Genomic DNA, 26,690 nt, shown 5'->3' with positions numbered 1-26,690 from the left:
GCACTTCCTAAACCATTTACAAGAGCCACAGAACTCTCTTGGCTCCTACAGTTTGCCCATCCAGTAAAAACACAGAAACTAAATTAGTCTTCTAGATGAGGTATTTACGCCTGTACAATTCTTTAAGCAATTTTCTTTTACATTCTTAAAAACAGAAGGAAAGACTTTAACAATGGCTACACTTGCCCTCTATGAGTAATGCTCAACCATTTTTTTTATCGACCAAGAGCATACATTTATTAAATACAACACTGCCCTTCTCAGGAAGCCTTTGGGTGACTCATAATTCAAACACTATCAAAACCAACACCAGGATACATACACGTTGGCAGTGTCACCTTCAGATTACAGTATAAACAAGGACATGGAAGCCAAAGCTGTCAGGCACAAACTCTGAAAGTTGACTCCCAAGTGTGTCAAAACAGATTTCTAAAAGAAATAAATTGCTTTCCAAAGCCAGATTTGTCATAACTTGGAACAGTATTCCAGTGTATAAGAAACATACTGTGCAGTTTTCCTGTTTGGTAAATGAGAAAAATCTTGACTTTTATTTATTTTGTACCTTTTATTACCATGAGTTAAAAGAAGGCAAGCCTTCTATTCACACATTCCTAGGGTCACCTTAATTTTAGTCTATATTTCAGTTAGGTGCAAATTATATTTAATGGACTTTTTAGAATTTTTTTCTCTAATGTAAGCATTTTTACTGCATTTTCTGTGTTCTAGAGATTCTGTGATAATTTAAAAAAGCCTCTATATGCATGAATAGAAGCACAGACTCAAAACTTCTGAATTAGAAAATACTTTAATGATCTTTAAATTCATTTTATTAATTAATTTCCATTTCTACAATGAGTTGGTTTTTACCCTAGCAGAAAGTTTGTTAATATTTTAAAAAGCTGAACTATTATGATGATGATAACAATAATAATAGTACAGTTTTTCTTAAAGAATAAAAAAAGTCATTAACTAATACTTCAGGGATTAGTTGGCGTCATAGGAAAGGTTTGCTGATTATGGGAAATACTGCAGTATTATCTGTGTATATTCTAATAGCTTAACTAAATACATTTGTCAATACAAAGTCAACATATTTTTCTTACTATCCATGTGAAATAGTTCCTGTATTTTAAACTTGTTCTCAATAAATGTGATTATTTTAGGCATCTGGGGCCAAGCAGTGCCTCTCTACTGCCGTATAACCACTATCATATCTCTGAAATAGTGCAGAAGACACCTTAATCTGTTCCTTAAGGAAAAAAATGACTGGTGGAGAAACTTTTTTCCTTTTTATTTTGTAAATATGCTCCTAGAGGGATAGTGTATCAGAAGACCCAGCTGCTCTTTTGCACAGCTCTTAAGCCTCACACTATTTAACCTGTAATGTTCTCAGGAATAAGTATCAGAACTACTAAAAGAAGATGGAAAAAAGCTGGCAGAGTAATTCAACCATGATTACATCAGTAGAAGGACCTAGAGCAGTCCAGAGAGAAGTCTGGGGAAAATAAAAGCCCACGGGGCTTTGATCTGTGGCCAGTGAGAGCCAACAAATATGGTAGACTCAACAATAGTCACCTCTGCCCTTCTTTACTAGCTTTTTCCATGTATTACCCAGGTACTTCCTCAGCCTGTATGTTTATTGCTTGTCATCCTGGCTCCATTTTCCTTCATCTGAGCAATTCAGAGGAGCTGTCATTCTTGATTGTCAGCTCAGTCTTTGAACTTAGCCTTGCTTTGAGTAGGAGGTTGGATTAGATGAACTCCAGCTGTCCCTTCCAATCTGAACACTTATATTATTCTATGGTTCTCCACCTTTCTCATGTTTGGGGGCCCAAGGTGCTGAAACAGAGGATCTCTGACTGAATGTAATAAATCACCATCTGGATAATTTTTAAATTCTTCCACAGTACTTCTCAGAGAGGAAGAGAAGTTATTTTATATTGTCTATTTACTATACCATATTAAATGTATATATTTATATGAAACAAATATATATTTGTTTATATATGAAAGTTCTTCAGAAATTTATGCAAACAGAAAGAATGGAGACATGCTTTTTGCTTTCAGCTTGCCAGATGAGTTCATTGAGATTGCATACACAGCAAATTATTCTCACACTATAACTGAAAAATTACACAGTGTTTATTTATTTATTATATAGCATTCCTGAGAGATCTCAATGGCTTGTGTGGTTGGCTCTTGAATACAAACAGCTAGATGGTCTGATCCAGCTACAGCTGGATCCATCTGATGGACATCAGCTACAACGATTATTTCCATTAAATTAATCTTAATTAAGAAAGAAGTTTATCTTGTAACTTGTTCATTGCATACCAGAGTTTCAACTTTATCAAGCTCTTTATACTAATAGAAGCACGTTAGGATGCATTGCACTAAAAGAAGAACCAGTTATATACAGTTTCAGTCAAAATGGCCCTTTTTAAACAGTCATCTCATGATAATTAATTGTGAATGTACGTTTTCACATGTCCTTAAAGGCAAAGAAGGTGAAACTGTTTTACATGCTACATAATTCAGCCTATCTTCCCAGGCTTGCCTTGCATCACGAAGAGCCATGTTCACCCCAGCTGTTGATATCAGGGATCCTGTGTTGACAGCTACAGGGCATCCTTCCTCATCTGAGCTGGGCAGCAAGCAGGAATCCCTGTATGATGAGGAAAACAGGCATCTCTATGGTGCCGTTCAGCTACTCTAAACACGTAAAGTAGCTGAAATGAATAGTATTCTAAAACAGCCTATTCTTCCCTGTTGATTATTAAAGTTCTTGAAAACTCACCTACCAAAGTTTCATATTTAAATTTCTACTCACATTTGGTCAGACGAATCCCAACTTAACTGTAAAAAAGTTAAATTTCTAGTTTACACTAGTCAAACTAGTTACCCCTGCAGTCAGTGATGGAAAATAGGCACCTGCAGAGGATGACTCATGTCATTTTATTCAGTCATCATGCTCCACTGATTACAGAGGAGTCTGGCTGAGGACCTTAGCTTAGCTGACCAGCCAGACAGACAAGGGTGCATGAGATGAGTCCTGCCCACACACCAGAGGCAAGCATAGAACAGTTGAAGGTACTAAAAAAAAACCCCTTGTATTATTACAAAAAGTGGAATCTGTCTCACGCACTAAATATAGAATCCCATTTATGCTACCATATGAAGTAATCTCGTTTTCTTTATAAAAGGGAAGTTATAATGCAGGGTCACAGAAAATATATTATTTCTGATTAAGTATATATTAATATATATTTTAATATTACAAATTTTATTATAAAATTTAATTGTTTTTATATAATGGACTTTTGTAAGACTTTACATGCAACTTCCCTGATTCTTATTTACAAATAGAAAGAAGTAAAATTAGTATGGCTGACACTGAATTGAAAAATTGGTTAACTGATTGATCTTTTAACATAATTATAAGTAGGAAATCAGTGAGGGAATTTATTTTTAATGAGCTTCCTCTAGGACAAGTTCTTGGTTTGACTATATTACACTTTTTATGAAGATCATGTAGAAAACACAAAATCAGTACTGATGAAATTTGCAGATAGCAGAGTGATTGGCCCATGTCATTGGATAGATGATGCATTACTGATAAAGAGCAATGTGGAATACTTAATAAATTAAGCATCAGCAAACAAGAAGCATTTTTATGCAGTCAGTGTAAATTAATTCCTGAAACACAGAACAAAACATGCAGCCCAAATTTGCCAAAGTGCTTTTGAATCATTATGGATAATGAGCTGAGCATAGCATCACAATAAAAAAGGCAAATTCAGCACAATTTTTAACATAAAACTAACTGTTTATATATTTCTCAGTAAGATGCCATCGGTAAACTATTTTATTGCATTTATTATTAATATTAACAAAATCACTGAGATCCTGTTCAAGATTGCTTTTCCCTGCTTCTTAAGTTCATATTTGGTTTTCCATTTTTTGTTCCATTTTCCACGTTTACTTCAAAGTTATTACATCACACTTCCATATGCTATACAAAGATCAAGCCTCCTGTAGGAGTCTTATCTTTAACTAAAGTTTCTATTATTGTTAATAATGACCTGAAATGTGGGATTTCTCTAAGATTTTCCATACAGTACTTCATTGGCAAAAGTAACAGTTGATTCAGTTATCTGTGTGCAAGGTAGATGGAAAGATGTTTCCTTGAAACCCAGCTCCTATAATGTGTCTCATTTCCTGTACAGGCAATTAAGCATATAATTGCAGAATTTATTTCCTGTGAGGAATCTTCCAAGCAGTTGTTTGTTAAAAGCTTGTAGAAATGGAAGAAAAGGACCTGGCTTGGGAAAAGTGGTCTAAAACAGAGCTGAAAGGATAGAAACCAGATAGTGAAGAGTTAGGGATTCAGAAAACATGTTCTGGGTCATGTAAACACTTCTGTAAGGAGTCATGTTGTAGGACAATTCTTTTTTTTTTTTTTTTTTTTTTGGCAGGGAGGAAGCACAGTCCCTGACCTACAGCACTCTGGCTACCAGAGTCTACTAGCTATAAAACTGCTTGAAAGATATTTACGGTGAACATGAAAATCTATTTACTTAAAACAGCTACAACCATCCTCTGTACCAAGTAGATAATAGCAGTCTAATGGAGCGCACCTATTTTGTTTCTTCCAATTGCGTATGCTACCTTCCTTCCTCTGTTTCAAGTAGATAATAGCAGTCTGATGTAGAGCATCTATTTTCTTTCTTCCAAGTGTGTGTGCTACCTTCCCTCCTCTGAGAAATACCTGAGTCAGGCAGGTCCTCCTGCAGTGAAGGCAGATCACTCCTCCCTGAGGTCCCCCTTGTGGAGAGACATTTTCAGTGGCTGTGGGATCTGAGCAAGTGGAAGAGGGCTCAGGGCAGAGAGCTGGAGATCTGCAGCTTAATCCAGGAGCCTGCTGAGAATAGCAAGGAGCAGACACATAGGCCTCAGAGGAAATGGGATGAAAATCTTCTGGGGACTGGCAGGGAGTACACAGAGCTCGCTATAACTCAGGAAGTCATTGATTTCACTGGAAGCAAGGACCTGTAACGTAGGGACATAGTGAACAGGGCAAGCTGTTCAGAAACCCCTTTGCTTCTATATTCTCTAGCTAATAATTTCAAATTTCCTTTACTTGAAAACTTATGTATTTTAGTTATAATGAAGCCTGGTGTTTTGGGGTTTCGTCTGGTTTTATGTATTTATATATAAAAGCCTTTGGAGCTGTCTATAAGAAGGAGTCTAGGCAGATCTAGCTTAAATCTCTGGCTAACCTGAGATTTCATCTCAGGTGGGAAGGAAACACCAAGACAAAACCAGCTACATTGCCACAAAATAAAAAGTAAATTCTTCACCAACATCCCAGGTTGGCATATTCTGCACACCACAGATCAAAGGCTTAAATGCTGGAACTAAGGACTGATGATTCTTTTCCTCCTGAGCTGTAACTCGCCGTCATTTCTGCAGCTATTTAAATGTGAGTCAGTAACGAAGAAACAAAATTACATGGGAATTCTAGGGACCTGAGAGATTTTTACAAAAGGGAAAAGTTCTGTTATACCGGTTTTACAATTTGGGGTGATAAAACACAAAAATAATATGCATCATTGTAATTATGAATTCAGAAAAAGAACCCCAAATCGAAATACACTGCTACCACTTTCCCTTTTGCTATTTAAAATTACAAAGGTTCTATATGGAAATATACACAGTTCTCAAAGAATAATAGAAATAAAAAATAAATAATAGTGGTTTAGAATGCAATATAATAAGTAAGGAAACATTCATTTTCTATATTGGAACTAAAATTGCAAATTCAACCCAACAAATTTAGGAAAGAAAAATTAATGCCTCTGAAATTTTCAAGGTAAAGGATCAAACCTAGTCTCTAGAGAGTGAGTATTAATTCTGAAGTATTGAAGTATTCACAAGGTGTGGGGTTTTTTGCTCCCCTATATCATCTGAGAGTTAAAGAGCTGCAGTGTAAGAAGATACATATTTTTGTCATTAAATAAAAATGCATCTATTGCAGCGTGCTGGTGTAGAAGTTGCAATTCAGTTGCATTTCTAACTCATTCATGCTGGGAAAAGGATGAATGAAAATGCATTACTTGTGTTTGCGCACAGAGGTACCCACTTTTATTCATTAGTATGTGATAGCTACTTGCATACTGTTTTTTTCAGTTCTCATTAACACTAAAAAAGTCTTTACCAGATTAAGGAGAATTATAGATGTTCATCATGTCTCTTATTTAAGGTCTTTCTTCGTATAGCAGAACATGCAATTTTCAAAACATTCATCATGGAAAAGCTGTTCAATGGAGCATCTGAAGATATTTTTGTTTGCTTTCTGTTGTGTGTTTGTTAATATTTTCAAACTGCAGCAATAATTTCTAAATTATTAAATTCTAAGTAGCTAGCCATATAATTTTGATGAAACTAGAATGGGACTGTGATTCATTTCATTTAGCCTATGAAATATTATTAATTTTAAAATACCTCCTATCAAGATTGAGTCTTAGACCTTTTAAAAAATTTCACCGAAGTGAACATCCACTGAAAAATAGAGCAATTTAGTCTAGAACTGTCAATTTCCTCATAGATTAAAAAACTTACTTATCGTATGAGAAACAGAGGCCTGCTTATAATAGGATAAATTACTTTAGGCTCCATGATATCATGAATATCTAATATTTAGTGCTCGCTAAATATTAGATGGTCCTGCTAAATATTAGATGGTCAGTAGGTATTTTATTTAAAACTTAACTAGAAATTTAATCTGAAATCTGATTTATTTATTTTTTTACCAATTAAATTTTCAATACATTCTGCAAAGGCAGCTACTTTTCACAAAAGTGGCTTTAGTGAATCACCATTCACCAGTGAAAACTCCCTTTGTCAGAAGAGCTCTAATCTGAATCAACCTTTTCCTTCCTCTCCCCTGAAGTAGGCCATTTCTTGGTTGATCCCTATGAGATGAATTATACTTTAATACATTAGCTCATAAGTGTTAAAAACAAAACAGAAAAACAGGGACGTATTCCCCTACAAACTATTTCCTATCCTAGCTGATTGGGATTATACACCAGCAAAACTGTATGGCGACTGGGTAAAGAGCATACAGATCTACCTCAAGTGTTTTGTTATTTACCTGTTCTTTGGGAAACTCCAAATTACATAGCACATCCGATTTGATGACCATCACTGATTAATTGTACTGTTAATCCAGATTCTTTCGGCCAGCTATGGTCTTCAAACATAAATTCATAGGTTTTTTCTGTAGTCATATGGGCATACTGGGGTATATGGGTATATACTGAGGAAGAAGAAGATGATTTATATATCCAAAGGCTACGTCCAAGTTTACTTTCTTAGGCATCAATTTCTGCTTTTGAAAAAGGAGGGACATACATGCTAGGTACCCTAGCAAGTCTTTTAAAAATGCTCATTTTTAAGCTTAGGCCAGCTGTGGGGTCCACAATGTGCTTCACGGTTGTCAGCACCAAAACCTTCTCTGTTTAACTTGCCATGTTTATGTACTGTTCCTGTTTTCTCAGTATTGAGGGGTTATTTCCATTATGTTAGACATGTTGTCTAAATCTCAACAGTCTGAAATCAATTTATGTTCCTCTGAGAGACAGAGCACTGTCACAGAGAAAAAAATTACCTATTCACAGTTTTTCTTGTTTTTCCTTGTAAAACATTCATTTAATACTTATCACTTCCCAACTATCTTGTCAAGATCTTTTATCAGCATCATTTTTTAGTGTTCTGCTCATTAACTTTTTAAAGTATTGCACAGGACTACATGTGACCACCACACCATCTAAACATCATAAAATTCACATCAATGCTGTTCTTTCATTAGACGTAAGGATACAGCTCTTCTTTATGTTAATTGCTCATCTCCAAACCTTCAGGAATTCAGAAAAATCTGACATTTCTCAACCTTTTTTTGCAAGCCAGGTCATCTTGATCGATTTGTCATGCTTTATACTCTTTAGTGTTCTGTACTGCAATCGTATCATGCCCATCAATCATTATTTCTCTCTCTTTTTTTTTTTTTTTTTTCCAGGCTTATATGGTCTTATGTTAAATCTTCTGAACTTCATGTCATTTTAACCATTATAATTTATATCACTGCAAAGCTTTCATTAATTCAGCTTTGTTCTTCTTGATAAGTAAGTTGAATACTGAGAATTACCTCCTGACTGGGTAAACATGAAAGCAAAGAGGTTTATCCTAACTAGGTACGTGTCGTCATGGACAGTATCAAATCTTCAGCAGCTGAGGGCAAAGTGTATTACTTAGATGTTCAACGAGGGAACAGAGAGTTTAGAAATTCACTGTTGTCTTCACAGTTTTGTTACTCCTTGGGCACTGGCCTTCCACTAACATCCCTTGCTAACTATTCTTTCCTACACTAAATGATATACTTTCACAGCTAAGACTCAACCATGTAAAACTTTAATCTTGTGATAAGTTTTGTTTCTCCTGTTAGCCTTTTCTTTCACAGTCTCCCACTGTTTGTCAATCATTCTGTTCTGCCTGAATCTCTATAACCAGGAATAATCTGGTCTGTCAAGCTGGTGTGAAGGAACAGGAAATTGGAAAGAAATTATTACTTAGAATAACATCTGGATCCAAAGAATCAAATAAGTACGCTATTGCTTATTCCAGCTTCCACCACTGTGGCCAAGTGGTATGATTACCTTTGCATTATGTCACCATCAAGTGTTTATCATTCTGCCATGTGGTATGAAAATGAGCCAATTATAGTTAACACACCTGAGCTCCTGACACTTCCCATTGTCACAGAAGAGATTTCAAAGGCAAATCAATAAAATTCAGAACCATACTGACAGCTTAATGCATATTAAACACAAAATTCTGAAGTTACTACAATGTAATTTAATTATGGCAGAAAGGCAGTCAGGTGAAACCAGCAGGCTCTCTCAGTCTCTGTAACTTATCTGTTGTTTTATGATTAACTTTTGTCCAATGCTCCCAAACCTCAGAGAAATCAGGAGTGAGACTCTGAGCTCTGACAGACATCCAGGACCATCTGAAGATGCACTGGGGTATCAAGAAATCTTCACTGGAATGGCAGAGTCAGTGGGAGACTCAAGATTGTTCAGGATGACGACTGAAGCTCTGAAGTCTCCCACAGACTCTGTGTCATATTTGCCAATCAGGCTCAATGTTACCGAGTAGCATAAGGTATGGCACCCTTGATACTAGACCTATGTTGTGCATCTGCATCGAGTTCCTAATTCACAGACTACAACATCAAAATTTAGTTGTCTAAATATCAGTGTCTAAATTTGATGCAGGTGTCTATGTGTCCATTATAATTGATGGGGACTTCAGTAAACTGCATAAATGTAGGTATCCTATACTAGTTGAGATGCCCTTGGGTATTCCACCTCACCTCCCACCTATAGGTCCCTTGTCAGATCTGGTAATGCCGTGAGGATACATATTTCAACCCAAAGGAGACTACATGGTGACGCAGCTGAGCTGATACCTGGAAAACTATTCAGTGCAAACAACAGAGTCCAGACAGTTTTTCAGGACACTGCAAGGTTGCCATCTCTGGTTAGCTGGACTTTTTCTAGACTTGGTTCTCAGCTGTTCTACCTCAGTTGCATCATTCACCACTACTTCCGATGTGCTGTTTTTCTGTCTCCCATTAAAGTGGTCCTGTTGCAAGGTCACCCATTCAGAAATAGTCACAGACACCAAGGGCATTTCCCTTCATTTATCTATTTTTATTCTTTTATTAGAGATTTTTCTGGTCACTGTTTCAGGGATAGGATTAGGTGGTTTTCAAATCACATCAGGACACAGAGAGGGAAATCCTGGGAACAAGAACTCTGTGAGAGTTTGGGAACAAGCATCTGAAGAAGGGAGTAGCTGAGAGAAAACATGGATGTAATGAAGGAGTTTAGAAGAGGAGGAACTGGCAGCACAGATGTCAGCACTTAATATCTGCTGACTCCTTTTCATGTATGCATAAATACAAAGCTTACATATAAGCAAAGGAATGGCTTTATTATTGAATGATTTTCCCCTACATTTACTGAAGACTTTTTGTGGATGTATTTTTATGAAAAGGACTTTAGGACACTGTGTACAAACAACTTATACTCAATCTACATTTTAATAGAAAATATTTGGAACATGTCTTGATATTCATCAAAGTGACATGCTATAATTTAAACCGGGATGTCTCTAAAGTGCTTAGAAAGTGTAAAAGCTCAAATGGGAGCAGATTTTAAACACATGAAAGAGCAGAGACACTGGCATAGTTAGGCAGAGTTTCTGACTGTCAGAGAGCTCTGAAAATATGATGCAGTATTCCTGAAAAGTTAGTTTTGAAGCTTAAATTAGCTTTCAGTAAAGCCAGGTTGAGTTGTCAGACCTGTTCTTAGCAAGCGAACAGTCTTTATGGGTATGGTAACACTCACAGGCCCTTTTCAAAGCAACAGTCACAAGCTGTCAGGGCTCTGAAGGCTCAATTTATAATCTAAATTATGTTGCTGATTCAGTTTGTGTGACACATACCGGCTTCTTACCTTGCTGTGTCTGCTCTGCTCGGGGAGAGCTGCGTGCAACAATACGTTTGCCAAAGATGGTGCATTACTTACATTACTAGCACTTGCAGTATTAGAGCAGCACAGTAGAGAGCTTAATTCCTAGCCTGGACATGTGAACTAGCAACACTGATTTTAGCAGCAGTCATTGGTCAACTCACATGAGTAAAACTGGAGATTCTTCAGGGAAAATTTCCTTCTGCCACATAAAAGCTTGTTTTTCTTGTCTGTACAGAAAAATAACCTTGACCTTTTCAATGTGATGGTAGAGTTTACAGCATGTGAGCCAACTTATGAGATCTCTTTCGCCACTTATGTGTGAGTACCTCAGCATTCAGACTTTTGCTAATTGGGTTAGTACTTGCATAAAATACATATATTATAGACCTCAGTGAGGAAAATAATAATTCATCCAGTGCTACTTGCAATTGCAAATCATAAACGAGGATATGGACCTAAGGATTTGAATTTTTAGTAGGAAATTATGTAATAAAAGGCAAGAGAGGGCAGTCTTCCTCCATTCTATAAGAAATCTTTTTCTACTCCAGGTCAAGTTGTCCCAGTAAAATATGTTTTGAATTGTAATGTAACAGCATTTTCTCTATTCTAAGGCATGGCTGTCCTTCAGATAATATGGTTTGCTATCAACAAGGAAATAAATCTGTAACAGTGTAACACTGTTCCAGTAATAGGTGACAGAAAAGAGACGAAAGTTTGTACAAAAGTGTCACCCAGTGAGACATTCCATGGGTGTCTAGTATCAGACTCTGTCTGTAGAAAATAATCTACTCTTCTTGACCACATAAAAAGCTGCTTGTTCCAAAAATGTATTTCTCATTTCCAGAAGTTGTTGTAGAGATTTTTTTTATTTTTCCCAACTCTAGTATATTTAAGCATCAAAAACTGTCACTGACAATGTTGCATTTGCCTCTGAACTATTTTAGCTATGATCCAGAAATCCTCTGCTTCACATCCAGGTTGATTAGAAGGAGATGGTATTTCTTTTGTTGGGTTTTTTTTCTAGTTTCATAAATGATTTTAAATCTCTGACTGATAAGCAATTCACAGAGCTGTAGAAGCCAAGCAAAATAAATAGCTGTATGTCCATTAGAATGTAAATTAACTCATTACTGTGCCAGCTTCTGACCTTTTCTGATGGCTGTATTCTTGCTAACAAAGGCTCTTTGCTATTCATGAAAGTGCAAAGTTAATAGTAGCTTGAGATTCTCTGGTGTATTTTAGAGAAACTCCTCATAGACGCAGGTGACCAATGAGCGTCCCAGCTTGAGCAGCAAGTACTTCTATCATCCATGACTTTGAATAGCTACCCTTTTTCTAATTAATACTGAAGATTTCAATATTATTGAAAAATTGTTGCTCAAGAAGGCTAGGTCAGTGAAACTTCATAAACTGCACAAAAAGTGCTCCTACATATAAAAAGCTGAATATTGATTTACTACCTGATCGTGCAGTCAGTTAAGGTTTTGTATCAGTTCTATAGACTTCAGCGAGATGAGATCAGGTTGAATTTCCCAAGGTACTCCTCTACCTCCACATCACTTCTGATAAACATCTCAGTCTCGCGCTTAACACTGCTCATCAAGAAATCTGAAAGTTTGAAGGGAAGAAATATAGACTTGGACTCATGATGCACCCAAGAAGAGATAAGCCACAAAACATGCTACCCCAGCAGGGTCTAAAGACCCAGATGAGTGTCCTGTGAACTGTGCCTGCTCTTTGCCTTGCACCTTCATATGGTGTTAATCTGTGGGCAGGAATGTTTTCATTCTTTGGAGTCACTTTTCACAGGGGTAGTAGGCCGAAGAGAGTGAAAAGTAGTGCTAATCTGGTCTGGAGCACTACTTTTGTAGCACATTCACTTAGGCTGAGATCAGGAGCAATGAAGCAGTGGAGCATAAACCAAAATGCCACCACAGGCAACTGCTGAAGATCAGTTTGTACCATTGTGAGTCTCTTTCAGGCAAAACTATTTAATAACATCTGGGCATGTGTATGTAGCCCTAAAGAAGACACAGCTATTTCACAGTGTTATTAATCTGAACCTGCATTTGATTAACAACTGATGACTGTAACCAGCCTTCATCTCAGTGCTACATCAGTTACTTGCCATGTTGCCAGTGTGCATCCTACTGCAAGGGAAAAGACACTGGGTCTAACCATATGTAATGTTGTGGGCCTGATCAAACATGATGGGTCATTCATCTCCCTCTGATGTGGGACGTGTTGATTTTTAACCCATTGCATCGGATGCCATGCCAACAAAAGATTAAATGGGTCCCCCACAGCATGGCACCATCACTCCGAAGGACAGCTGACAACAGGAGTAGCTAATTACACCTGAAGAGCTAGAGCTCGCAGTCTTCTTACACCTACTCTTTATTTCAAGGTAAATAAACTTTTTGTTGCTGCTGGAGTAAGAGCTCAGTACTTAAAGATGTTTGAAAAAGATGGACCTTTGAAAAACTGCTACATGGTAATGATTGATTTTCTTAGAAATGGAACTACTAATTGCCATTTGCTATAGATCGACTGATATTTTAAATATTACATGATCAATTCAAACTTTTTGTCACCTGCTTGTTTTCATAAATACTATTTCCATCTATTTTAGTTCACTGCTTCCTTTTAGATTTTGTTTGCTATAGTATATAAATTAATTGAGTTTACTTGTTCTTATTGATCAGGTTTGTTTCCCTGAAAAGGGGAAAATATTTGAAAAATAATTGAATTCATGCTAGATATGTGTTTTATGTGTGCAAAAAAAAATCACGTCTCCCACCAGATTTTTTTTAATTTTAGCTGGAGTGTATTTTGCATCTTAATGAGTGAGCCCAATAGCAGCTTGAGTTCTGTGCACCTAATCCAGCCACAGCTAGCATAGCTCCACAAAAGGTAAACATACAGAATAAGAAGCCAGATGTAGTGTGAATGGTAAGAAACAGGTCCCTGCATCCTGCTAAGGGTGTACACCATGAGTCTGAACTCTCAGAGAAGTTCTCCATTGTCACATCCATTTGAAGTTAATGGGTGCTTGACACATCTGGAACTGAGGCCCCAGTGTAGGCAACTGATGGACATCTCAGGGATCCCAGTAAAAGAAAAGAAAAACACAGGGGGAAAAAATCTACTTTTACAGTAAATTTATACAGAAACTTTTCTAGAAAGGAAAACTTTTGCTGAAGTGTTGTCACATGGATGTTGATAAGATGCCCATGGAGTCAGTTAATGCTCTGGGAGTGCTCATCAGCCATCTGTTCATTGACTTCCAAGCATCTTCATGAGAAAGCTCTGTGAAGTACTTGGGACAGCTTTGCTCAGGAAGCCATATGAAACAAGGCTTTTATAGCACAAAAAACCCCAAGAAGCCCAGTGAAAGCTAATGGCCAAAACACTTGCTGTATCATCACTGTGACAAGTGATATGCAGGGAAGTTGACGTTCCCTGAACATTGCTTTCGATTAAAAGGCTTTATCTTTGATGCCATTGAGTTCCTCCCTGCAGCGCTACTACTGCAAAAATCAAACAGCTCCTGGGCTTTGGTTTAATTATACACACACGTCTGCCACAGAGGTGAATATCATTAAAGGTCTTGTGGTTTAGCAATACCTACGTAGTTACTTGTGGTTTTACAGGTCTTAAAGAACTTTTCCAGAAATCAATATAAAATAGGGACAATAATGGAGATAGAAATGTAGCAAAAAGCATCCACATGGCAGCAGACTAATAACCAAAGGCTGGTTTTGTATTACTGACATTACAGAATATGCCAAATTCAGGATTTTTACTGAAAAAAAAAGAAAAAGCAACAAATCAGGACTCTGTCTTGCGAATGCTCTAAGTCCTGTCTGATAAGCTGCTTTTAGAAAACTAAACTTTCCAACAATAAATACTGGCTGAAGTGTAAAGCCTGTCAAATCTGTAAGCATATTTTTTGACAAAAGTGTACTGAAATTTGTGTATAAGAAGGAATAGATACAATGAGTGAGATTGGTTTGTCTTTTGTTATAGAATATCTTTGTCAAAAAGGAGAACTGAAGTTCAGTAAGCTGAAGCTGGAATTTGCCTTGATCTGTAAAAAGAAAAAAAAAATTTCCCCCCAAATACATTTGAATCCAAAACCTCTTTTCTGTTACTGGTATTTTTTAGTGAAGTTACAACATAGAAGCCTTCACAGCTCTGATTTCCAAGAAGGCTCATTTTGGAAGGTGGTAAATGTAATTTAAAAAGCAATGTCAAAAATAATTTTTCTACACTGCTTTAGGAGAAAATGTAATTCTGATTTTTAAAAAGCATATGGTTGTTACTGTACCTCAGCTTATTTATTTAAAATTAAAAAATTAAAATTTTGATAAAGGTGTTGGCCACCAGCTGCTGTACCTTGTTACAGTTCAAGTGGTTGACATTGAAAAATAAATCACTGTATTCTCAAAACTAACTTTGGAGAGTACATGAGGTTATGTGTTTTATCCTCACATGCCTAGACGTTATATTATATTACATTACATGTTGATCATAGTATTTTCCCGCTAGCATCTAGCCGAGTGGTGGTGGTTGCTCTTTGACAGAAGCCAGTAACCCCACTCTCCTTTCCAAAATGAACTCAGACGTGTACTGCTGCTTTCACAAGGAGTGTTAATAAAGACTTACGTAAAATGAACAGCAGGATACGGGACTCTCCAGAAAGTGAGCCGCAACTTATTTGGTGAAGCTATTATGAGAAGGGATGGTTGTCAGGCATATGGGTGAGCAGAAAGCCACTCATGGGAAGAATAGGCTGCATGAAGTATTTTTAGGTGGATCTAAGTTGGCTTTTATTACTTCAAATTTTAAAAGTGTATGTGAATGTGGGGGTGAGGGGTGCTTATATGTATATGTAGGTATATAATATTCTCAGCTACTCAGGTTTTTATAGAAGACATCACAAGCTGGACAGTAGGGGTTTGGGAGTTTGGGGAGGGAGAAGTGGAAATCTGGGAGTGGGATAAGGAGGTTATAAGAGCTTATCCAGTATGTGTGCCTAGCTAGATGTGAGTTGATTAGAAGGTTAAGCAGTATTAGTACTGTAATAATACACAACAGAAGTTGAAAGTTGCACTCTTTGGAGAACAAATTTCAGTCTTGCCTCTAAATCAGTACTGAATCAATGCCAGTCTGCCAGTGGCTGTCATTCAGGTGGGGTCCCATTGTCTCTGGTGGGGAATAGGTCTTGGTCTAATTTAAATCTGAAGAATGGTTTTAATATTAGTTCCAATGTTTGTTACGTTTAAAGATTTGAGCTTCTAACATGCTTTTGTACATATATGGTGTCCTGGTTTCAGCTGGGATAGAGTTAGTTTTCTTCCTAGTAGCTGGTATAGTGCTGTGTTTTGCATTTAGTACGACAATAATGTTGATAACACACTGATGTTTTAGTGGTTGCTAAGCAGTGCTTACACTAAGTCAAGGACTCTTCAGCTTCTCATGCTTTTCTGACTGAGAAGGCTGGAGATGCACAAGAGGCTGGGAGGGGGCACAGCCAGGACAGGTGACCCAAACTGGCCAATGGGGTATTCCATACCACATGGCATCATGCTCAGTATATATAAACTAAGGTAAAACTGGCCAGGGGGCTGTTATTCGGGGACTGGCTGGACATCAGCTTCCAGGTGGTGAGCAACTGAGTCAGGCATCACTTGTTTTGTATATTCTTTTATAATTATTACTACTATTTTATTTTATTTCAATTATTAAACTGTTCTTATGTCAACCCACAAGAATTCTTTTTACTTTCGCCCTTCCAATTTCTCCCCCATCCCACTGAGGGGAGTGGGCGAGCGACTGTGTGGTGCTCATTTACGAGCAAAACATATTTTTAGATGGAGACAGTGAATAAACAGGAAAAAATGACCTTTCACTTTGACCTGGAGTAATTTTTGCTGGCAATAAGTTATGGGAGGTGCACCAGTACCAATGGGGAGGGAGTGTTACCTCTACCGATACTTTCCAAACACCAGATCAGGGTAGTAGGTTGATTTGAGATACCTTTCAGCAAAGCTTCTTGCAAGTTTCAATTCTTATATTTAGCTCTGAAGGGAAATATGCTTTTTAACTTTCACTCTTATTAGGTGTACAGAGCAATAGCAGGTAACAGAAAGGTAGCCATCTTCTATCCAAGTAGTTATTAAATAAGTTTCTACTACAGAATCTTTAACACTGAAGATGATGTACAAGCCAGATCTATACAGAATGCCTGTTATCCCAGCTTGAATTTGCAGATGGAAAGAAATCTGTCTACTTGTTAATATAGCAGTTTTATCCACACTCTGTAGTCAGTAAACATAAATCTTTCCAGGATTACTTTTCCCAATATATTTTTTGTTTAAAAGCACTATCACCTTATACATCAGCATTACAAAACAGCCAGTGTTTCTCTGCAAACAGCTCAAGTGCTTTTTCACTAAAAGTTTTTTTTCAGTATAAATGGATTAGATATCATGGCAGAAAAAATTACCTCATTATTGCAGAATTCTAGGAACCTTAAATACTGCGTACAAATATAATTCCTGTTGTGATTTAACTGAAGAAAGATACTTGCCCTAATGTTTTATTATTTTAATTTTTTTTCTAGACTCACCTTAGAAAAAGAAGTAACAAAGTCGGTACTACTCTTACAGCTTAATTCAGTTTTTGAATGAAACAGCAGCCTTCCTATTAGATGTCTCAGTTTCAGCCCCATTTCTATTTCTGATAAAGCAAATGAACTCTTTGTTATTAACTTTTAATCTTACTTAGGAAGGTCCACAGAATTTTTTTTACCTGCTATTAAACTGAGAATAATTTTTTTAATGAAAGCTATGCTAAAAGCTGTTATTTTAAAAAATGTGACCTAATATCCTTTAGAATGCTTCTTTTTGTTTAACGTTTTGTAAGTTTTTTTAACATTGTGCTGCATAAAATAAGAACAGCATTTACAATTAGTGTTTCAAATTATTTCCTTTTACGAAAAGGATATATCTGGCGTTTTAAACATTTGTAAGCTACAACAGTTGAAATTCCTGACAGTCACTAAAGCAAGTTATCAGTCAGTCAATAACCAAGGAAGAGGAGATAACTAGTTGTTGAAGAGGTAGTCATGTCTGACCACTTGCTAACTATGACAAAAAAAACAGGATGGTAACAAAACAAGCTACCCTCCCAAGACCTGGCTACCTTATCTAGACTGATGAAACAGTGGTGTTTTTTTTGTTCTAAAAAAATCTCTTGTATTATTAGGTTTTGTTGATGGGATGTTCTGAATTGCTTCTTCTTAAAGGTGCGACTGCATTTGACACATCAATACCAGGTCATTTGGTGTCTTATCCAATGTCCACCAAGACATTTGGAAGTCCTTTTGTTTAGTTCTTTTAATTTCAACCTAACCCCATGCTGTTTGTAAAGTACGGCAATGATCTCAATAGCTCCACTTGCATATATATATATATATGCATATATATATATATTTGCATATATTCTTCTTAGAAATTATCCCCCGTGATTTGTGTTTTCACCCCTTGTGTGTAGAGAATTTTCATATCTATCAATATTATCTGCAGACCTGAATAAGACCGGGAGCATAGACGCCATTTAACCTCCACTCTATGCATCGGAAAAATCTGCTAACGTTATTTTTTGTTTATTTCAGGTTTCTTTTCTCCATGGAAAACTCCAAAGCCTGTAAGTTCCCTTTCAAAAATATACACATTGAGTTCATAAGATGACCGTCATTCAAAGCAAATTTCTGTAGACTTTCATCTAATCCTCCTGTACCCAGTTCATGAGACACCTCTCAGCAGTGCACCAACTCTAGGTGGGACAGCATGAAGGGTGGCCTCACTAATAAGCTCTGCAGATCTGTTGACTTGGACTCTGCCAACAGTGGTCTGCAGAAAGGAACATCTCAATGTTAAGACGGGTGTCAAGAAACAGAAATGCAGTGGCTCAAAAATGAGGAGGAGAAGGCAGCAGAAGGCCCAGCAATGAGGCCAGTCTAGTTGGCCTTCTAGTGTCCCTTTGAAATGGACAACATGCATTTTTTCTAGTTTACAAGTGGCTTGAGCTTAACATTCTTAAAGTGTTTATTATTCTTTCTTGCATTAGTAGATCTAGAGCTGGAAATAGTCATGCTTGAAGTGAGAGCTTGAAATAGATAATATACTGAGGTGCCTTCTAACCAACATTTCTGTGTTTCTATGATTATGACATTAAATCCCAAGTTATGAAGACCTTTTCTACTGTAAGACTCTAAACAATGACTATATGTATTCTGTTGACCCCACATTATATCATTTTTTTAAATTGTGACAACATTCACAGTGTAGAAAGAAATCATAGGCTACTATTTTTGGTTGTCTGGCTTGTTTTGATTTATTTTTTAATTTGACTTTTTTATTGAGATTGTAAAGACCTTAAAGTAGTGTTTATCTCTCATCAGAGGTGTGTAGAGTTAAAAAGAGCCCTGACTCTGCCTGAAGGCTTCTAAGAACACTAGGAATAACAATAACAATATCTTTAAAGGATTTATAGCTTTCTTATTTAGAGGCGGCAGAGGGGGGTGGGTGTATGTTGAATCTGGACAAGTTCACATCCTCTCATATTGGATCATGGCAAGTTTAATGCATACCAAATAATTTTTGTAGCCTTTCAAGTACAAATAGAAATTAATAATTCAGCTGATGCAACTCTATCAGACTGCTTCACCTTGTGGTGTTTTGATGTAAAAGGCTAGAGATTGGATGTAATACATTGGAATAAGTATTGCACGAGTTTGTTTATTCATCTAAGTAGCAGGACAAAATAAATCTGATTGTTAAGAGCTAGCTTGTTCTCACCAGTTTAAGGTTCCTGTCTGACTGGGACATTCAACTTTTAATCGCAGGTAAAAAGTGGTGAAATAGGGAACTGGAAACTTGTTAAACATCCACATTCAAAGACCTCACACTGTCAGTGCTCACCCTTTTTACGTACATATCAAATGTATAATTATCAGCATGCTGTTGATGATTGCACAGTTTTGTTATATAAATGGTAGAGTAGTTCATACTCAAGTAGCACTTGCCAATAATCAGAATCTAGAGAAACAACATGAATGATGCTGTTTTTCATGCATCTGAAATGTCTGATTTCAGTCTGAGGAAATAAGGGCTCATAGAGTAGTATTAACACCGTTGCATGCAGATACTGTACCTGCATGCAGGCTAACCGTTCACAGCTAGTCTGTTTTGGGGTAGTCTCAGAAAGAGAGTTTACAAATGATTTCCAGGTTAAGGTAGTGTGCATTCCCCTGTTTGTCACCACTTTAACTACAGAAATAATCAGACATAAATTTATAGTGCCCAAGATGTGAAGATACAATTGAAACCAAGTGTCCATGAAGCACTGAGTGCCTGCAGACAGCATGAAGCAATAAGGCCAGCGCTGGGGGAAAGCCTTCCCAACAGCACAGCACAGCCCAGTAGGTGTGTAGCAGGAAAGAAAAACTGTAGCTGGCCCAAAACCAGGTTTCTTTTCTTCTTGAGTGACTACTGCTGCCCCTTTACCTCTCTGGCCACACAGGGGAGGAGCACCCACCATTCTTCACAGCAAAAAGGGGACCACAGGCCACTGGCTGGAAGAGGAAAAGAGACAAGCTCCTCTCCCTGAAGCAGAGGCTCAGGGATGGTGTGCACTGCACCTCAGTGTGTTGAACATCCCAGAGTAACCTGGGCTGACAGAAATTTCCTGTGGTTTCTATGTATATAGTCCATATATCATATATACCATATGTAATACCTTTTGATTAGCGCAAATTGAACTTGAGCAATGTCTCCACACCATCACCCTGACTTAGATCTGATGCCCTGCACTCAGTACCATGCTTACTCATTTCCAATAGTACCTTCATCTGTGAGGTAGCGTTATGATAACTCACATTGCAAAACACTATGTGACTTTTTATCTAATTGATATAGGTTTGGGAGATACAATCCCCCTTGTGTTTATCTGTTTATGTAACTATTTATGTTAGCAGTATTACCCTCAAGTAAAATGTTTTGCTCGGTTTTTAACTTCACACTTGATGATTCAGAGCTATCTGGCAAGCAAGAATTAGACCTGTAGGACCCAGTAAGGTTTTGCCAATTGATCTCCAGTTTCCTGTTCTTCCTCCAGGGGGAGGTTTGCTCATCAAAAATAATTATCTTTTCCTTTCTCTTTTTAAAACCTTCTTTAAACATTTTAATTTTATTCAGTTTCACATTTTGAAAGAGGTACATGTTCTATTTCTCTGGCACTGTCCAGGAAATTAGGAAACTTTCGCTTCTAGATAGACAAGGTCCCACAGGTCTTTCTGCTTCATAGCGATAAGATAGTTAGTTTGGTTTCACTGACGTGTATTTCTTTTTAGATTCTCTGCTGAAGGTAAAACCTAAATATAATTCTCCATTATTTTCCTCGATCACAAGGAACTTGTACTGAGCCCAGTTCTCCTTTCCTATTTAGACATAGGGGTCACAATCAGGTTTATTTCTGGAGACCTTTGAATTTACACTTCCATAATACAATGATGTGTATATGTTTATATACACCCAAGGTAATACCTTTAGAGCCAGAAGAACTATCAGAAGTATTACTGTGACATTCATGTGACTTGTCACATAGCCTAATTTACCCAACACAGAGGATAACTTTATCTTGGTATAAAGGGTACCTGATGGTACCCTAGTTACTTTCCTGTACCTAGGCTATTTCGATAACAACTTGGGTACCTCCATATGTCACTGTATTGCACAGGTTCTACATACCTATAGTGCCAGTGCCCTCTTATGTCACATCCTAGTTGCCGTCTTTTGCATCTGACCCAAAAGAAATGTTTTTCTTGAACAACACTGGCAAATATTGAATACAGTATTCCATAACTTCATCATTAGCACTTCATAGCACTTATAGTGCCCTTTCTCAACTCAAATATCATACCCAACATATTCTAGTGCATGAGAGTCATTCTATGATTGACTGAGGTACCCAGATCTTTCTTTTCTCCATTGTTCCGAATGAACCAGCCTTACTTACTGCTGAAACACTGACAGAAGCACAGCTTGAATTATAATACTATTCGGTATAAAGATTGAGGTCCTCAACAACTTAAAATAACCAATATCCATATTCTGTTTATTTTGAAGTATGAAGCTAAGACTGTCAGATCACCTGGGATGTGCAGAGTGATAGTTACTCAGCATGTTCACCAGGAGGACTCCAAAACATCTGTAGTCCACACATAGTTGGTGTGGAAAAGCCTGATGCTGTTAATCATCAGAATAGAGAGCAAAGCCTACCTGCTGAGCCAAACACCTTCTGAAACTGATGAACTAAAGGCAAATGACAATCACAGGATTTGTAGAGCAAACTTGCTGTAAACCTGCAATCATCTTTGATAAGGTACTGCCGATACAACACTAGCAGTCAGCGGTATTTAATTACAGTTCGGTTTGTTTCCAGGAGTCATTTTTTGTGTAATTAACTGACTGTTGGGTTATGTGCTAAAGCACACTGTTCTGGAGGCTTTAGCACCCTTTGCTTCAGGAGGAGTCACAGGAAAAGCAAAATATTCATTTCCTGGAGTAAACTTTGTGTTTTGTTTAACTTAGCCTCTTCAAATATATTTGTTAATGCAATTTAATTAGTAGCCAACTCCTTCAAAAAGAAAAAGGCAGATCCCTGAGTCTTTTGCACAGTTTATTGTATTATCTCCTTTCTGCCTGATGTACTTCTGAGACCACTAAGGGCAGTCTTGGAGACAGCATGGACTGAGGTGGCTTTCATGCATAGACGATACACTGCTGTGTAGTTCTTTCCTGTAAATGGTCTGGAAGAGTTGAAAAGCTTATCCAGCGCATCGGAGTTTGGTTGGATGACACTAATGTAATTTTTGATATAAGAAAGAAACAGTAAGAAATGAAAAAGACTCTATCAGACTAGTGCCTGCATTTCTTTCACCATGTTCTGTATTTTATCACTGAATGTTCGACTATCACTAGATGCTCAAATACCGGCTGAAACAATTTTCCCTTTGTTTTTTTTTCTTTTTCTTCAATTGAAGCTGTAAATTCTGCTCACAGTTACAGTAATATATTTCTCCCTGGGCAACTAGCTATTTTCATGCATTCTCAAAAGATACAGTATTAAGATGATGCAGTTGCTACCCAGTCTGGCCACTTCTTTGTTAAGCGTTACTTTCGGTTATGTGTTTTGATGAATCTGATAATTGTATCTTCACAGACCCACAGATTCCACCTTGAGCAGAATAACTTCCAATAGCTCAGCGCATTCTATGAGAGGCACTCAACATGCTTCAGGGTTAACACTGAGCCCAAATCCACACGGGATCATATTATCTGAGAAAAACCACTTCTTCCCACAAGCAACAAATTAACAAGTAAATTTAACCAAGTCATTTTATAAACAGCACAACACACACCTTTCATCTCAAAAGGCAGCAAACGGATTTGCTAATTTTACAAAACACACCTTCAACTGAAATCACTGTCTCATTGTGGAAGTCACAGTTTTTGCAGAACTTCATCTTTATTCTCTGTGTTTTTATTCCAGATGATGGAACGATGGGAGAATCAAGGCAGCCCTCAAACAAGCCTGTCTGCCCCAGCTATGCCACAGAATATTCCCTATCCACCCACTCTTCACAGGAGTTCATTTCCCGATTCAACAGAGGCCTTTGATCCACGAAAACCTGACCCATACGAGCTGTATGAGAAATCAAGAGCTATTTATGAAAGTAGGCGTAAGTGAAAGCCCTGTTCACCCTGCTGACCATTTAATATTTTAAGCTTTTGCCTATGAATGTGTCAGTGCTGACATAATTTTCTGTAATTATCTTTTGTAATTTAAAGAAAGAAATTATAATCCCAGTTAATAGAGGAAATTATAAATTATTCAAAAAATTCCACACTTTTAGGTATTTTCCTAGATCTTGCCTTGATTCTGAAATTTAACTTTCAAAGGTTTTTTCCCTTACATTTTTTTCTCTGCTCATTTTAACTGTCAATACCTTAGTGAAGAACAGTATACATGCCACAACATTTTGCTGTGCTATTTTTATTCATAGTTAACCAATAGGAAGATGTGAATTTATCAATAAAAAATGTTTCACATACTTTCACTTTAAAGTGAAGTTTATTAAAGAAGTTTCAAATTTATCTGTTTTTATTAAAATTACTTTGACAAGTTTTCACATTGTCCTTGGCAGTTAGAAACAAACCCATAGCACTAAGTACTGTTTGAAGATCAATACAAAACAGTACTGACCCATCTTGATTTTATTTCTCATGTTTTTAGGAGATATACCATATATTTTTCACAATAAAAGTAAAAACTTATTTACTACTTGTCATAAAGAATATTTTAGCTAAAAATATTTTAAATTGTTCAGAGCTTTTGTGCTTATTAAGATCAAATCTTCAAAATAGATTATTTTTTTACTGAAACCTCCTTCATGGAGTTATTACTTGCACATGCCACCTTTCAATTCATTTTATAATGAGCCTATAGATAAAATTACTTTATAAATTACACATAAAATATTACACTGCAGCATTAATACTACTTGGGCCTAGAGACGTAGAGATAAACCTATACTATCATAATCCATGATCTGGAATGTACAGATTTCTCCAGCATGCGAAGGGGTAGCCTGAAGGAAATGCATTATTGTCCCAAACACTGGGCTGGTGCTGCTTTTACTTGCCTTGGCCCTTATACTTTAGTTACAGCATCAGCATCTCCTGTTTGGCTTTGGTATTTCCAGCCTCCAGCAGGATGAATAAGCTGGAGGAACACCAGGGTTCATTTTACATCAGCTGTAAATTAACTCTAATTTAGACTTTAAATTGCATCTCAGGTTCCTCAGTTCATTTAGTGGAACATCTTTCAGTAGGGATTGTCACCATGAAACTCACTTCCCATAGTCCAGACCTTTTTTTGGAGGGGTTTGTTTGGATATTTTTGTTTATTGAATAGGTGCCTGAAATTAAAATTGCAAGTTTAAATCTAAGTACTTAAATAAATCGTTAGCTTTTTTCAGCAATACCAAGTATCTTATTCCCCCTAAACATGGATTTAACAACTTACTTTAGACCTTCTTACAAAAAGTATTTGATCTTCAATTATAAACTATTAGGTGTAGGAACTAAGTTTTCCAGTGTATTTACAAACTCTGCTCCAGATGTTATTCTCGATTGGACAGGGTAGTCAAGACAGTGTACAAACAGAAACTATAATTTTTGAAAATTTAAAACTCTCTGAAGTATAGATCAGTGTGGAGGAGGCCAAAAAGTTTTAAAGAAGTAGGACTAGCTTGGAGCAAGTTTTGGAAATAATTTTCAGACATCTTTCTCTTTCCCTCGTGCACTAAGGTCTCGAGTGACAAATAAATAAAAAGATTTGCCAAAGCTAAAATGCTATTCCCCAAAGTGCTGGGTTTTGGGACTATAAAGAGAAATTAAAAGGAAAAGAAACAACTCCATATTTAACAAGGGTTTTATCTAGTTCAGCACTAGAACCGAGCTTTTCTACTGAAAACACTCTTGACTTAATATACTTCTTTAAGGAAAGGAAAACCCTTTGCAAGCAATGGATTCCCATATGGGTAGTTTCTAGAGCTGAAGTGTTTTAGCAAAAATCTCCACTTTCCATTCAGCAGAGTTAAAACCATCTTCAAGCCAAGAGTGGAAAAGCACAGATTACAGCTTTCTGCATTGAAACAAATATCTTTGTAAGACAACTAAGAAAAAATTCTGCACGCCATATGTATATATGGCATACATAGTTATACAGCATCTTCTTTCATCTTGATCTCCAATATGAAGAGCTCTATATTTACAGAGTTACCCTAAAGTTTAATTAAAGCAAATAGGCTCAACCCATGTTTGCCCTTCATAAAGCTGTGGGAATCTAGATCTGATGTCAGCTACAAAGATTGGCTTACACCCCAAAAGATGACACATTACACCAAAGAATGAAATTATTCATTTTTATTCATGGATGTCTTCTACAAGTTTTCTGCAGACTTCCTTCACCAACATGAACTCCAGTCTTTTACTGATATAATGTTATGTGTGCAGGAGCATATGCTACAACAGGGGAAGAGCTGATAACTTGGAGGTTGGAGTTATGCTAAAGCTTGTGTTTAAATGGCTTAATTGCATTTGAGTTCTGTCCAAGAGGCAACGGGAAATTGTATACCAGCCTTTTTCAGCCAGTATCTAGACAAAATAAGAATTAAAAATCATAAAGCTGCTAGGCCCAAAAAAAGAAAGTGAGGGACGAAAAGCAAGACTGCAGTAACCACTAGTCCCAAATTTCCAGTGGTGTCCTGATCTTCCAGATAATCCTGAAAGCTTTAATTTGTTCTCTTCCGACACTGGTATCCTTTTAACATTTTCTCTAAGCCTTGATTACACCGATCCCAAACAGGTCTCTTCTGCATTCATTCACACCCTTTGGTCATAAATAACTGCCTCCAAACATTCTCCCTGACATTTTTGTTTCCTAAATGCCATAAGCACACATGTTAGTAAATTCAATTTGTCAAGCCTTTGATTGCTTTTATTCATAGTGCTAGTGTTTCCTGAAGAGAGAAAAAACAGGCAGGAAATCCATTACTAAGTCAAGAAATTGTCATCTAAATTGAGTATATAGGAGGGAGAGTTTCAAAAGAATACACCCGCAGTTTCCTACAATATGGCTGTGTCAGGCTGGTTATCTTTGGTAAGGACATACCTTTGAAGTGCACAGGAAATTTCAGCTACTTTGGGGTGCTTTTTAAAGTACTCCTTATCTCAAAGCAAGTTTGCCTTATTGCCTAGCAAGACCAGAAAAGAAGGATGTTCATCTTCTAAAAACAGTGCAAAGAAATGGGCAATCATGACCTGGAAAACTCAAAAAGAAAGAGGCAGTGCCAGATTTTTGTTTCTCCCACAGTGAGACTCTGTTACTAAACAGTTCATTTTCATACTGATATAGGTCTCAATTTCTGCCGACCCTTTTATCAGAGGATCTCAC

General features: G+C 37.0%; 1 protein-coding gene across 6 annotated transcripts in view; it reads left to right on the top strand.

Annotated features, from left to right (window-relative positions):
- MAGI2 (membrane associated guanylate kinase, WW and PDZ domain containing 2) overlaps positions 1 to 26,690 on the top strand; it is a 762,823-nt gene that overhangs the window by 652,052 nt on the left and 84,081 nt on the right. For all 6 annotated transcript variants that reach the window (XM_075081471.1, XM_075081469.1, XM_075081468.1 and 3 more), the window contains 2 exons: positions 18,283 to 18,314; positions 23,223 to 23,412. In XM_075081471.1, coding sequence (XP_074937572.1) covers positions 18,283 to 18,314; positions 23,223 to 23,412 — 222 coding nt within the window. The remainder of the gene's footprint in view (positions 1 to 18,282; positions 18,315 to 23,222; positions 23,413 to 26,690) is intronic.

This window comes from Phalacrocorax aristotelis, chromosome 1, assembly GCF_949628215.1.
Source record: "Phalacrocorax aristotelis chromosome 1, bGulAri2.1, whole genome shotgun sequence".
NCBI classification, from domain to species: domain Eukaryota; kingdom Metazoa; phylum Chordata; class Aves; order Suliformes; family Phalacrocoracidae; genus Phalacrocorax; species Phalacrocorax aristotelis.
Note: the sequence above shows the minus strand (reverse complement) of the source record. Positions and strands in the feature narration are given on the sequence as shown.